The sequence below is a fragment of the Acomys russatus genome, chromosome 31 (assembly GCF_903995435.1).
Source record: "Acomys russatus chromosome 31, mAcoRus1.1, whole genome shotgun sequence".
NCBI classification, from domain to species: Eukaryota; Metazoa; Chordata; class Mammalia; order Rodentia; family Muridae; genus Acomys; species Acomys russatus.
Genome location: NC_067167.1, coordinates 8,088,363 through 8,099,560, shown reverse-complemented (window position 1 = coordinate 8,099,560; position 11,198 = coordinate 8,088,363). Strand labels below are relative to the sequence as shown.

The window sequence follows — 11,198 nt, the reverse complement described above, 5'->3', positions numbered from 1 at the left end:
GCCCATTCATATTCTAATCACAGCGCGGCCGACCGGCGAGCGGCCACTTTCCCGGGCCCGCGGGAGCCCGATCCCCCCCCCCCCTTCCACTTGCGGTCCCCCCAGCCCCGGCCCCCTTCTCCCGCACTTTCAACTGCGCCGGGGAGGGGGTCCCTGGGAAAGCCGCGTCCCCAACTCGGACGCCGGGGCTTCTCACTAACTCCGCTGCGGGCTGTGGGGAGGACCAAGAGGGTGGCGGAGGGGGCCAACCCTGGGACGTGGGGAGAGGGAGGGACCCGGACGCAGACAGACTGACATACAGGGTTATGGGAAGAGGCGCGGGGGTGAGGGGGGTCCGTCCCAGAGACCCAAAGGGACGCAGTCCTAGGGAGAGACAAAGAGACACGCAGCAAAGGAGAAACGGAGACCGAGGCAGCGAGACTCCCAGACCTGGAGAGACCCGTAGGGCGAAGGGAGAAGGGGTACAAAAGTTCCGGAGGAGACAAGTCAGCCCCTCACCCCCTCGCTGCACAGCGTCCTTCTTGTCTCTCAGACTGGGCATGGAGACCTAAGGCTTCAGTTTCCCCTTCCCCACGCTCCTACTCCCACGCATGTCCGCGGATATGCGTGGAAGAAACTCAAGACAAACTCCCTCCGCGTTGCTCCAGGGCCCCTACTCAAAATCTAACTCAAGACGAAATGGGACGTGTCTTAAGGGGCGAGAAGAAAGGAGCTGGGCCCACTCGTGGCAGCACAGGAGACGCCTGGGTCTCGGGCGCCTTCTGCACGCCCATCCATGGCTACACCGCGCGGGGCCCGGGCGCGGGAGGACCGAAGAGGGGGGCAGATCTAAGCCAATTTTGATTTCGCCTATAATGAGTGCCGGGCTAAGGCTGGAGAAGGCCGCTGGAACTTTAAATAAGAAAAACGTTGCTAATGCTATAATAGAAGGGGGAAGTCGGAGGGCTGGGATTGCGTCGCTCTGAGCCCCCCTTTTCGGAGGCGGCTTTTCTTATTCAAAACAGGCCCACAATGGGCTTCACAGTGCGCCTCGCCACGGCCCCATCTGACGAGCGGCCATTCATCAGGCCCGCTGGCCTATCAATGACATTGCTCCCATCGGGGCTCCTATAAAATGATGTTTTTTCCCATGAAACATCCGCAAACATTTTGACGGGTTTGGCTTTGCCCGACTGGATTACTGAGTGTCCCCTCGCTCGCTCGCTCGCTCACAAGCTCTCTCCCTCTGCTCTAGCTCGCTTCCTTCTCTTGCTTCTTTGCCTCTTTTCTTTCGTCAGCTTCTTTCTTTCCCCTCTTTATTCTTTTGCCCTCTCACCCATCCTCTCCCTCACTCTCTTTCTCCTCTCACTACCCCTTCCTTCCTTCCCTCCTTTCCCTCCCTTCCTCCCTGGGCATCTCTAGCACAGGGGATCCCCAAATATCAGGACTTTTGGGGGGCGTCTGTGCTGTCCATGGGAAGAGCATGCATTGTGGGTTACTGGAGGAACCCGACATGGATTCCACAGGTTAGTCCTGGTGGGACTTGGTGGGGAAACATTGGGCTGGGGCGGGGGAAGGTTGGAGAAGGGACAGGGCGGGCAGTACTTCAGAAAGAGCTGCAAAAAAAAAAAAAAAGTTCAGGCGGGTCAACTTGACAGTGGGATCCCAGGAGATGAGGAAAGCGTGCAGAAGTTTTCGGTCCAGCGCTACTAAGTATGTAAGTGGATGCATGGAAGTGTGTGTGAGTGCAAATGCGTGTGTGCGCGTGCGCGCACGCTGAGGAGCGCGCTTTCACTTGGACATAAAGTTGCATAAAGATGCTCTCTGGCTCGCGGCGAGCTCGAGGTCTTAATGCTCAAAGGAACTTTGCGAGCCAGCGGTCCCCTGCCAGGCCCCGGCTGCCCCAGCGCTGGGCACGTTAGTGGTGTGCTTAGGATCTGGGGTGAGGGCCCCCCGAATGCTCCAAAGGCGGGGAAGGGCGACCCCGTACCGCGTCTCTTCGCTCCCAGGAGGCTCCCGCTTCAGGAGCCGCGCAGCTGGAGGAAGTGACGGCGGCGAACCCGGTGGTCCCGGGGCATTCGCAGCTTTGGGCTGCGAGAGGTGGGAGCTCAGGAATGTCGCCTCTCGGCCGCGAAGAGACAACTCACCAGCCGCTCCACCCGCAGCCTGTAACCTTGCTGGCGGGGAAACAGAATGCAGAGCATCAGTAAAGGCCTGGCATTGAGTTTTGTGAACTGGCCGGCAGTTTGAGGGCTGTGTGGTGGACATTGGGGACTAGGGTCGCCACGGTCCACAACAGAAAAGGAAGGGTACGGGATTTCTTACAACGAAAATACCCAGAGTCTTCTCCAGTCGACCCCCCCCCCCCGTCAACTTCTACGCTTAGCATCTTTAGGGACCCGCCACACTTCAAATTCTCAGTGACTTTTCCCGTGTCCTTTCCATGAAGAAGTTCTCAAAAAGTTTACTTTCTCCCCTATGCCCAGTCTCTCCACCAGGCCACTCCAATCCTTGCTGGGCCGCAGCTTTGGAGTTTCTTGCGGGTGATAGGGAGGAGAGCAGGCAGCCTGGGCAGAGGCAGCAACTTGCCTGAAAACAGGGAGAATGTGAGGGCGTTGCAGCCTATCAACAAGTGCCTGATGGCCTCAGCTGTGCCCTGCCGTAGAACTCGCTTGCAAATCAACACCGCAGACAGCTCTGCCCACTCCACCCACCCCTAAGGCAGGTCTCAAAAAAACGCTGCGTGATGGAACTTCGTTCTTGCGTTTGGGGAGGAAAGTTCCCAGGCCTCTCCCGGCCTATATTACAGACCCGGTGGCGGAGACCGCGGACCCAGGGGCATTGTGGAATTCCAGTGTACTTTTCTGTCCTCGGCTCAGTCAAGCCCACACGTTTCCCTTGGCTGGCTGTGAACCCCCCGGAGAGTGGCTAAAGTCTGAGGCTCCGAAGTCCTCCTTAGCTGCAAGCACACTAAGGCAAGATGCAGTCTTGCCTGGAGAGCGCACCTGGCTGAGGAGACCCTCAGGCCCTGTTACGTACGGTCTTTTCCACAGCCGGCAATGCTGGTCACGGAGAAGGAAGAGCTTTTGCTTCAATATTATTACTTTTTTCAACTCAAGGAAGACCTAAAAGCCACAACATTAAAAGTGAATGCACTTAACCAGATTAAACCCATTTGTACAGAATTAGTGGCTGAGTATTTTCAAGGGGTCCGTACACGGTCGGGGGGGGGGGCATCCTCGCATCTCAAATCTGGCGTGTCCCAGCCGGGTTTTTATTTGATCCCTCCACAGGACTAGAGTCCCTTGGGTGTTTGTTGCGGAGTGCTGTAAAGTTGTGGACACTTTCTCTTTTTAATCCCGGATTATCATGTGGCTGTGTGGGCACAGGCCACTTCCACGCCACCTGCTAACACCCCAAATGGGTTCTGGAACCCCAGTGCTCGCCGGCCCCCTCTCTCATACGTATGATACAGCCCTAGATTACACTCCTGAACTCAAAATCAAAAGTTTTGGTTAATGGCACCAATTGAGAAGTCACTCCAGGCGCACCAGGTGACATTTCACATGCAAAACTCCTGACAAACGAAGTGCTGAGGTCCGATCCTGGAGCCTTCCTTCGCCTCCCTTCGGGAGAATTAATCCAATTAGTCTTTCTTCTGGGTTTCTCTTGTTATGTAAAAGTTCATTTCCCTCCCTGGGCTTGCAGAGCCCACCGCTTCACTGGGCAGTTCGATTCTGTTTCCTTGATGTGAGCTTGCGCTAGACTTAAAAAACACGAAATCAGTTATTTCGTTCTTAACGGGCTCAAACAACAGGCTCACAGAACTTGCTGGAGCGAAGTCTCTAGCATCCATGTTCAGAGGAGCCGGTAAAACGAAGCTGCAGTCTCTGTCTCTTAAAAGGAAAATCCCCGCAAAGTGCCTCGGGCATGGGAGAACGGTTTTTGCAGGGGCCGGGGCTCTAGTGGCCTGCTTTGGGCCCACTTCAGAGTGACCTGCGGAAACTCACCCCTTTGTTCCCTACATCGAGCTGGTAATATATTCCTTGAGTTTTTCCAAAATACACTACAAGTGTGGGGTCCAGACAATAGCCCTGTCGGGAGAGGCCCGGGAGCCGGCGCGCGCCTCCTGAGTTCTCGGCTTTCTGGTTTCTCAGCACCACAAAGCAAAGACCCTCTAAGATGGGACTCTGGCGGCTTCGCCAAGCTCCGCCGGGCTGCAAAAGCAACGGATGCCTTCAGGATACATCGACACGCGGCTCCGCCGGGACCGAGTTTAACGGTTGGCGCGCGCGATCCACCCTGCCCCAAAGTGGGTGCTTAGGCCAGTTTGGCCCTCGCTCTCTACGAGGGCCGCTGAGGGTGGCTACTTGTTTGTGGCTGCCCTTGTACAGGGCAGAGATGTTCAGGTGCAACTTACTCGGAAATTCAAGAATGAGCAAGGAATAATGGATAGAATTTTCGGCCACCAAGAATTTGTGCCAAGTGGGGCTAGGACAGGTTGATCGCCTACGCGGCAGGAGGGTCTTTTCTTGTTAAACGGGATGGCTTGTTTGAGAGAGCCGTTGTGGCACTCCCACTGGAAGTTTCCAACTCTACTCTGTTTTCACCCCCACCTCCAGAACTCGGAGCTGCGGCGGGGGCGGGGGGGCGCGTTCAAAGAGTCTCGAATTGGTTCTGAATGCATGGGGCCCACTGCTGGCAGGTGACATGGCACTAGGTCCAGGTTAGTTTCATGGGCCTTAAGGTGAGACATCCTCGGGCCTTAGGTGTTTGCCCACGGGGTAGAGAGCATCCCGTGGGAACAGGCCTGGAACCCTCCAGTCCCAGGCAAAGCTCTGAGTAAGTAGAAGTAACCTCCCCCCTGCAGTTTTGAGAGCCAGACTGTAGATTACAGCAGCAAAAGATCTGAGCCTTGCTCAGGTGCTGAACTAGACGTGCGTGATTGTGTGTGTGTGTGTGTGTGTGTGTGTGTGTGTGTGGCCGGGAAGGTGGACATACATGGTTCCACCCTTGACACCTGCTGGTATCTGAGCTTGCCAACAGGGTCAAGCGAATGTCGGGTGGTTCCGAGGTTCCAGACACCCGCGATTGCAGTCTTGAGTCACTCGGCCCCAGTACACAGGCGTGATTCCCCGCGGGCTAGAGATTCCAGCAGGCCAGGCCCCGGATAGCGCACTCTTCCCAGTGCGGTACCCCAGAGACCGGGAAAAGTTAGCAGGGGCTGCTTCGCGGCTCAGGCCTGAGATCTGAACAGCCGCCGCGCCCCCCACCCTCCACCCTCCCCCCCCCCCCCCCACTCCTCCTACCCCCAGTGCGTCGCCATGGAGACCGCTGGAAGTTGGTGGTGGAAAACAGACCCGGCGCAAAGCAAAATATTATGAGTGCAGTTGGGGTGACTTCAGGGGGGCGGGGGACCCGAGGGCATGAGCGGGAGCCAGAGGCGGACAACAAAGGGCCGAGAGCAAGGAGGGAGAGGAGTTTGTTTGGGGCCTTCCCGGCGGCGCTGTGTGAGTGCTGGACGGTCCTGCTTCCCAGAGTGGCCAAGGACTCTAATTTCTCTCCAGCAGCTACACCTTTTCCCAGCCGGCTTGTACACTCTTGATCCCACCCCAGCTCTCTGGGTTCTCTTCCAGCCTCCCTCCTGGTCCTGAGTGAGGCGCCAGCTGGCCGGTACGCCGCCTCCCCCAAAAGAGCCACAGGCTAGTTAGCGTGAAAGGTTCCGGCTTTTCTTCCCCACGACCCCGTGGGTCTCCCCGGAGGAATTTTCTCATCTCTCTCCTCAAAGGGATCTGAAAAAGTGATGGGTTAGTTGCCTGGCGAGGTGGAGAGGGTACACCCTCTAACCAGCACAGCACAGCCAAAGAGCTTGAGTTATCTTTCGGGCTCAGCCACTTGTAATTGGACTTTAAGTCAATCAAGCCCTTCCCAGACTATATGTCGCTGCCTGTGAAAAGACCCGACAGACAACTCAGACTGAGATTCTCCAACAAATTAAACTGAGCCCGCTTCCCGGTTTGGCTTTACTAAATGGGGCCCAGGAAACAATAGGACAGGATTATGTTAGCTCGGTTTGAACTATGTCTCACAGTGACTGTCTCCCCAAACCAGTAATATTCTAAAACACATGGGGAACTTAATAGTCAAGAGCCTTGACTAGCTCGTTTTAAAAGATCCTTAATTCTTTTCTCAATGTCAGCCTAAGGTGCAGTCTTACCGGCTCCCTATACCCTCCCTCCTGAAAGGATTTACAAAAGGGTACTAGATTTTTATGGGAGCTATGCTGAATGTTAACGGAGGCTTCCGAGTGTTGAGGGCAGCACCAGAGGCTCTTAGGTTGGAGAGGAGCACCCAGCAAGCCAGTTTTCCCAAATGCACCATCAAAGGGAAACCACACTCTATTTCCTTTCCTGTACCTCGCATCCCCAGATGACGCTTTGGGCAAAAGAGTCCTTCCCACTTGAGATGCTGTCAGCTTGTCCATAAGTATGGAGTAGCTAAAAAAAAAAAAAAAAAAAAAAAAAAAAAAAAAAAAAAGTCTATATTTGAGCCTGCCACACATCTGTAATTCCAGCACTCTGGAGGCACAGTCAAGAGGATGATGGTGGTAAAGCTTGAGGCTAGCCTGGGCTAAGTAGCAAAGATTCAACCATCCAGGATACTTACAAGATACTCTCAAAAAGAAACAAAATGGCTATGTGTTAGGTAATATTGTGCTGCTCAATGGCATAGCTACGTCCAGTGTCTGATGACACACATAGCATTGTGACACCTACCAGGCTCTTTTGTCTGTAGTTTCGGGGACATGGGTCCTCACACCTCCTGAATGAGGGAGGCAGCATTGTGAAGCAGGGCAGTTCTTTTCCGTTCTCACCACTGGAAGGCCATGGTTCTAAGAGAAGCTAAGGTGTTTGCCGCACCGTCGTTGTCACAGAGAAGATCTAAAGTGATGACATCACAAACCAGAATTCAGGGAAGGCAGAACTTCGCTTCCTCAGGCTGCTGACTGCCCACCCTACATGTTCTACCCGTCTCTTGAGAGCCTCTTCGGCTGCCCCTCTAGGGGTCCCGAAACTCTTCAGGATGAAAAAGGTGGGAGAAATCTCAGCTGCTGCTTACACCCCTCCCCCAGTCTCCTTAGAGAAGTGCAGTTCAATGAGCTCAGAGATCGATTATTGAGAGGTATCAGGTGAAAGTAAAAAAAAAAAAAAAAAGTCCTTTGGGTTTCATTCAATCTCTTAGTTAGGCAGCAGCCCCCAGGGACACCAAGGCCACAGACCCAGGTGTCAAGGACTTCAGAGTATAAGTTTCAACAGAAAGTGTGACTACATTGAGACAAGGGACTGCAAGGCCCCTCTTAAAACTCAGAGGCAAAGGGGATATATCAGATAACAGTGGGTTCCGCCTCTTAGGAGGCATGGAACCATTAGCCCATAAGACCTTACCAGAACTCTCCATGGCCCCTGTGGGATGATACAGGGTTTGAGCTTGGCTGAGGTGAGGTTACCACTGTGGGTGACAGTAATAGGAAGGCTAGAAGCAAGGGAAAAGCCCTTCTCACATCCACCATCTTGGTCAGCCTCCCAGATAGTTTTACGTTGGAAGCAGAGGGCAGGCTCTGGCTGTTAGGAGAATCTGACACCCTTTTGGTGGGAGAAAAGTGGGTACATGAACATAGAGAATCACTGACTGCCTACTATGGATGAGAGAAAGCGCCCTGCGGGAGTCTGATTTCTTCATGGAAGACTTTGGATACTAGCAATGACTATATGATAACAGTTGATCACTGACCTCAAACACAGGACAATCTTTTTTTTTTTTTTTTTTTTTCTCCTTTATTTAATCACTTTACAGCCTGATCAAAGTACCCTTCCTCCTCTCCTCCCAGTTCCATCCTCACACCCCCTCCCTCATTCCCTCTCCTCTCCTCTCCTCTCCTCTCTTCAGGAAGGGGAGGCTCCCCCCATGGGTACCAACCCACCCTGGCATGTTAAGTCCCAGCAGGACTAAGCACATCTTCTCCCACCGAGGCCAGCCAGAGGCAGGCAACAGAGTCAGAGACAACCCCTACTCCCGTTGTTAGAGTACATGTTGACCACAGTACACATCTGCTACATATGTGTAGGGGGGGTTAGGTCCAATCCCTGCATGCTCTTTGGTTATTGATTCAGTCTCTGTGAGCCCCATGGACCCAGGATAGTTTACTCTGTAGGTCTTTTTATGGTGTCCTTGACCTCTCTAGCTCCCTCAATCCTTCCTCCCTCTCTTCCACAAGACTCCCTGAGCTCCACCTATTGTTTGACTGTGAGTCTCCGCATCTGTTTCCATCAGCTGCTGGATGAAGCCTCTCAGAAGTCAGTTATACCAGGCTCCTGTCTGCAAGCCTAGCAGAGTATACTTAATAGTGTCAGGGGTTGGCTTTCCTCCATGGGGTGGGTTTCACGTTGGGCTAGTCATTAGTTTGTCATTCCCTTACTCTCCGTCCCATCTTTATCCTTACACTTCTTGTAGGCTGGACACATTTTGGGTGGAAGGTTTTATGGATGGGTTGGGTCCTCCTCCCTCCACTGGAAGTCCCACTTGGCTACAGGAGGTGGCGACTTCAGGTCCATATACCCACTGGTAGGAGTCTCAGCTTGGGTCACCCCCATAGACTCCTGGTAGTATCTCCTGTATAGAACAATCTTGCACTTACTCATTCGTTAATTAATTCAAGAAAAACCACATGTCTCCTGTGTATCTGGCACTTTGTTAGACATGGTGCTTAATAAAAAATGCCGCCTCTACTTCTCTAGGGCATATAGTTGGGTACAAGTAAATAAATAAATGGGAAACTTCAGTGAGTGAGAAACATGAAGGAAAACTCCATATGGACTAGTGAAAGCAGAGGGTTGCTACCTCCTATGGGTCAGCCCTGCCATAGAAGCTGTACGCCTCTGTCCTGAAATCTTGACATTGCTTACTCTTTGCTTTCTTTTGGGTAGACACAAGCCTGCAGGAGAGTGGCAGTGAGTGCACTGTGTGAAGGTGATAAGAGAGGGCCTGTTTTTAGTTCCCACTAGACATCTTCAGCTCGCTAAGATGGTGAAGTGCATCGTTGGTGTAATGGCCACCATAACCCCTAGAGAAAGCACTGTGCCCACGAGGCTAAAGGGGACAGCAACAGGCTAAACGCACAATTGTCTCTCGACACAGCTATGGTTTCTGAGCCCCAGAGTCTGGCTTGTCAAGGTACACAGTGGCTCTGCCTTGTCTGAGGTTGTTCTCCAAGGTCCACTACTTTATGAAAACACCAGGTGGAAACTTTTCATGTAAGAAGCCTAAGTTTAAAACAACTCCCCCCCACCATATAATTATGATTATTTCACTTTATTGCTGTTAATCTCTTACTGCATCTAATCTATAAGTTAAATTTTAACATAAGTGTGCTTGGGAGAGGGGAGAGTACAGGTACTGTCTGTAATCCCAGGGTTGCACCGGGGTCTTGAGAGGTCATCCCTGGTGGGCAGGGGAAGGGACTTCTGTGCCTTTCAAAATCATCTTACTTTGTTTTATTTTGATACGGGGTCTCACTGTGTAGAATTCACTTTGAAGGTCTGGCTAGCCTTAGAACACACAGAGCTCTGTCTGCATCTACTTTCTGAGTTCTGGGATTAAAGGTGTGGACCACCAGACCCTGCCCTATTAATTGCATTTTTAAAAATCTATTTTTTTAATTTATTTATTTTTTATCATCTGGAGAGAAGGGCTGTCCACACGCCATGGCGCATGTGCGAAAGCCAGAGGTCGGTTCTATGGGAGTCCCTTGTCTCTTTCCATCTTTTATATGTGTTCTGGAATCTACCTCAGGGCAGCAGGGTCATGTGGCCTACGCCTTTTTATCAATTGAGCCATCACCTTGCCAGCCCTAAAATATCATCAGTGTACATTATTACCCACAGTGTTTTATGCAATGGCAGTCTAGCCAACGGATAAGGATATAAGGGTGCTGAGGAAGGTAATGCAGACAACCTACAGGGATCTACTGTTTGCCTCTGAGTGCCACACTTATTCCCACGAAAGTCTCTTACCTCTTCTTTTTTTTTCTTTTATAAAGGATAAGATGTTGACACAAAGGATAGCCAATGGAACACATGCCATTTTAGCCAAGGCAAAGGATGCTGCTTCTTCCCTCCCCCCAGATGTTACCATAACCCTTCAAACCATGGAGATGAAGTTTTAATCTACTGCTCAAAAAAGTGGGGTTATAAGGAAGGAATTCCTGTCTTTACTATGGATGGGAAATGTGCCTCTATCTTTTGTGATTCATTTGAAGCTTAGTTGGCATGGCTTCATCGCCAAGAATATGAGAGTATCACACATGTAGAAGCCACAGAAAGAACCATTCAGGGAAACACAAACTCCTAAGCAAGGTGAGGACACATGTGGTTTTTAGGTAACTTAACAGGTATGTTGTCAGTCACAGGCATGTATGACGTCCGTCAGGTGTACACAAGAGGATTTAGTGGAAAGAACATGAGATTTGGAGTCTCCAGACAGACCAAAGCTTAAGTCCTGGTCAGTCAGTTTCTAGCTATATGACGTGCTTTCTCAAGCTTCAGTGACCTTGTTTGCAAAGCTGGCCCATGCCTCGGGTCACCATGAAAACCCAATGAGCATGTGTATATTACTTAATTTACCACACGGTTCCTAGAAACGACTCAGGCAATGCCAGATCCTGATGTTTATTAACAAAAGCCTGGTCCATCTATGCTCAGTTCTTGGTGTCTAGTTGGAAAATGAGAATCGGATTCCTGAAAAGAGTTTAGACTGTCTCAACATGTCAAGATACTTGCTGGCTTGAAATGGTCTCTCTTCCTCCCTCCCTCCCTCCCTCCCTCCCTTCCTTCTTAAAATATTTTAATCCTAGGGATGGAACCCTGGACCTCAAGCATGTTACCATAGCACTGTATCCCAGGCCCCATTGTAATTTCAGGAGAGCCTTTTCTTTTCAAAAGGGCTTAGATTGAGGAATAAACTTCACTCTTCACTTCTATACCTTTCCTCTGACATAAAAAAAAAAAAAAAAAAAAAGGTACTTTGCATCTGTGCTGTGAGTTCATCTTTGCATTCCTCAGTCCATAAGGGACATGGAAAATACATCATTGTAGAGGCAATAGCTGCAGACTGGGATTCAGGTTCTGAGAGAGAGAAAGAGATCTAGGGGTGGCTAGAGGCGA

General features: G+C 51.5%; 1 protein-coding gene across 1 annotated transcript in view; it reads left to right on the top strand.

Moving 5' to 3' along the window:
* Positions 1-678: 678 nt before the first annotated feature.
* Positions 679-11,198, top strand: part of Rfx4 (regulatory factor X4) — a 158,230-nt gene continuing 147,710 nt past the window's right edge. The window contains exon 1 of the mRNA XM_051139870.1: positions 679-1,505. Coding sequence (XP_050995827.1) covers positions 1,463-1,505 — 43 coding nt within the window. The 5' untranslated portion in view covers positions 679-1,462. The remainder of the gene's footprint in view (positions 1,506-11,198) is intronic.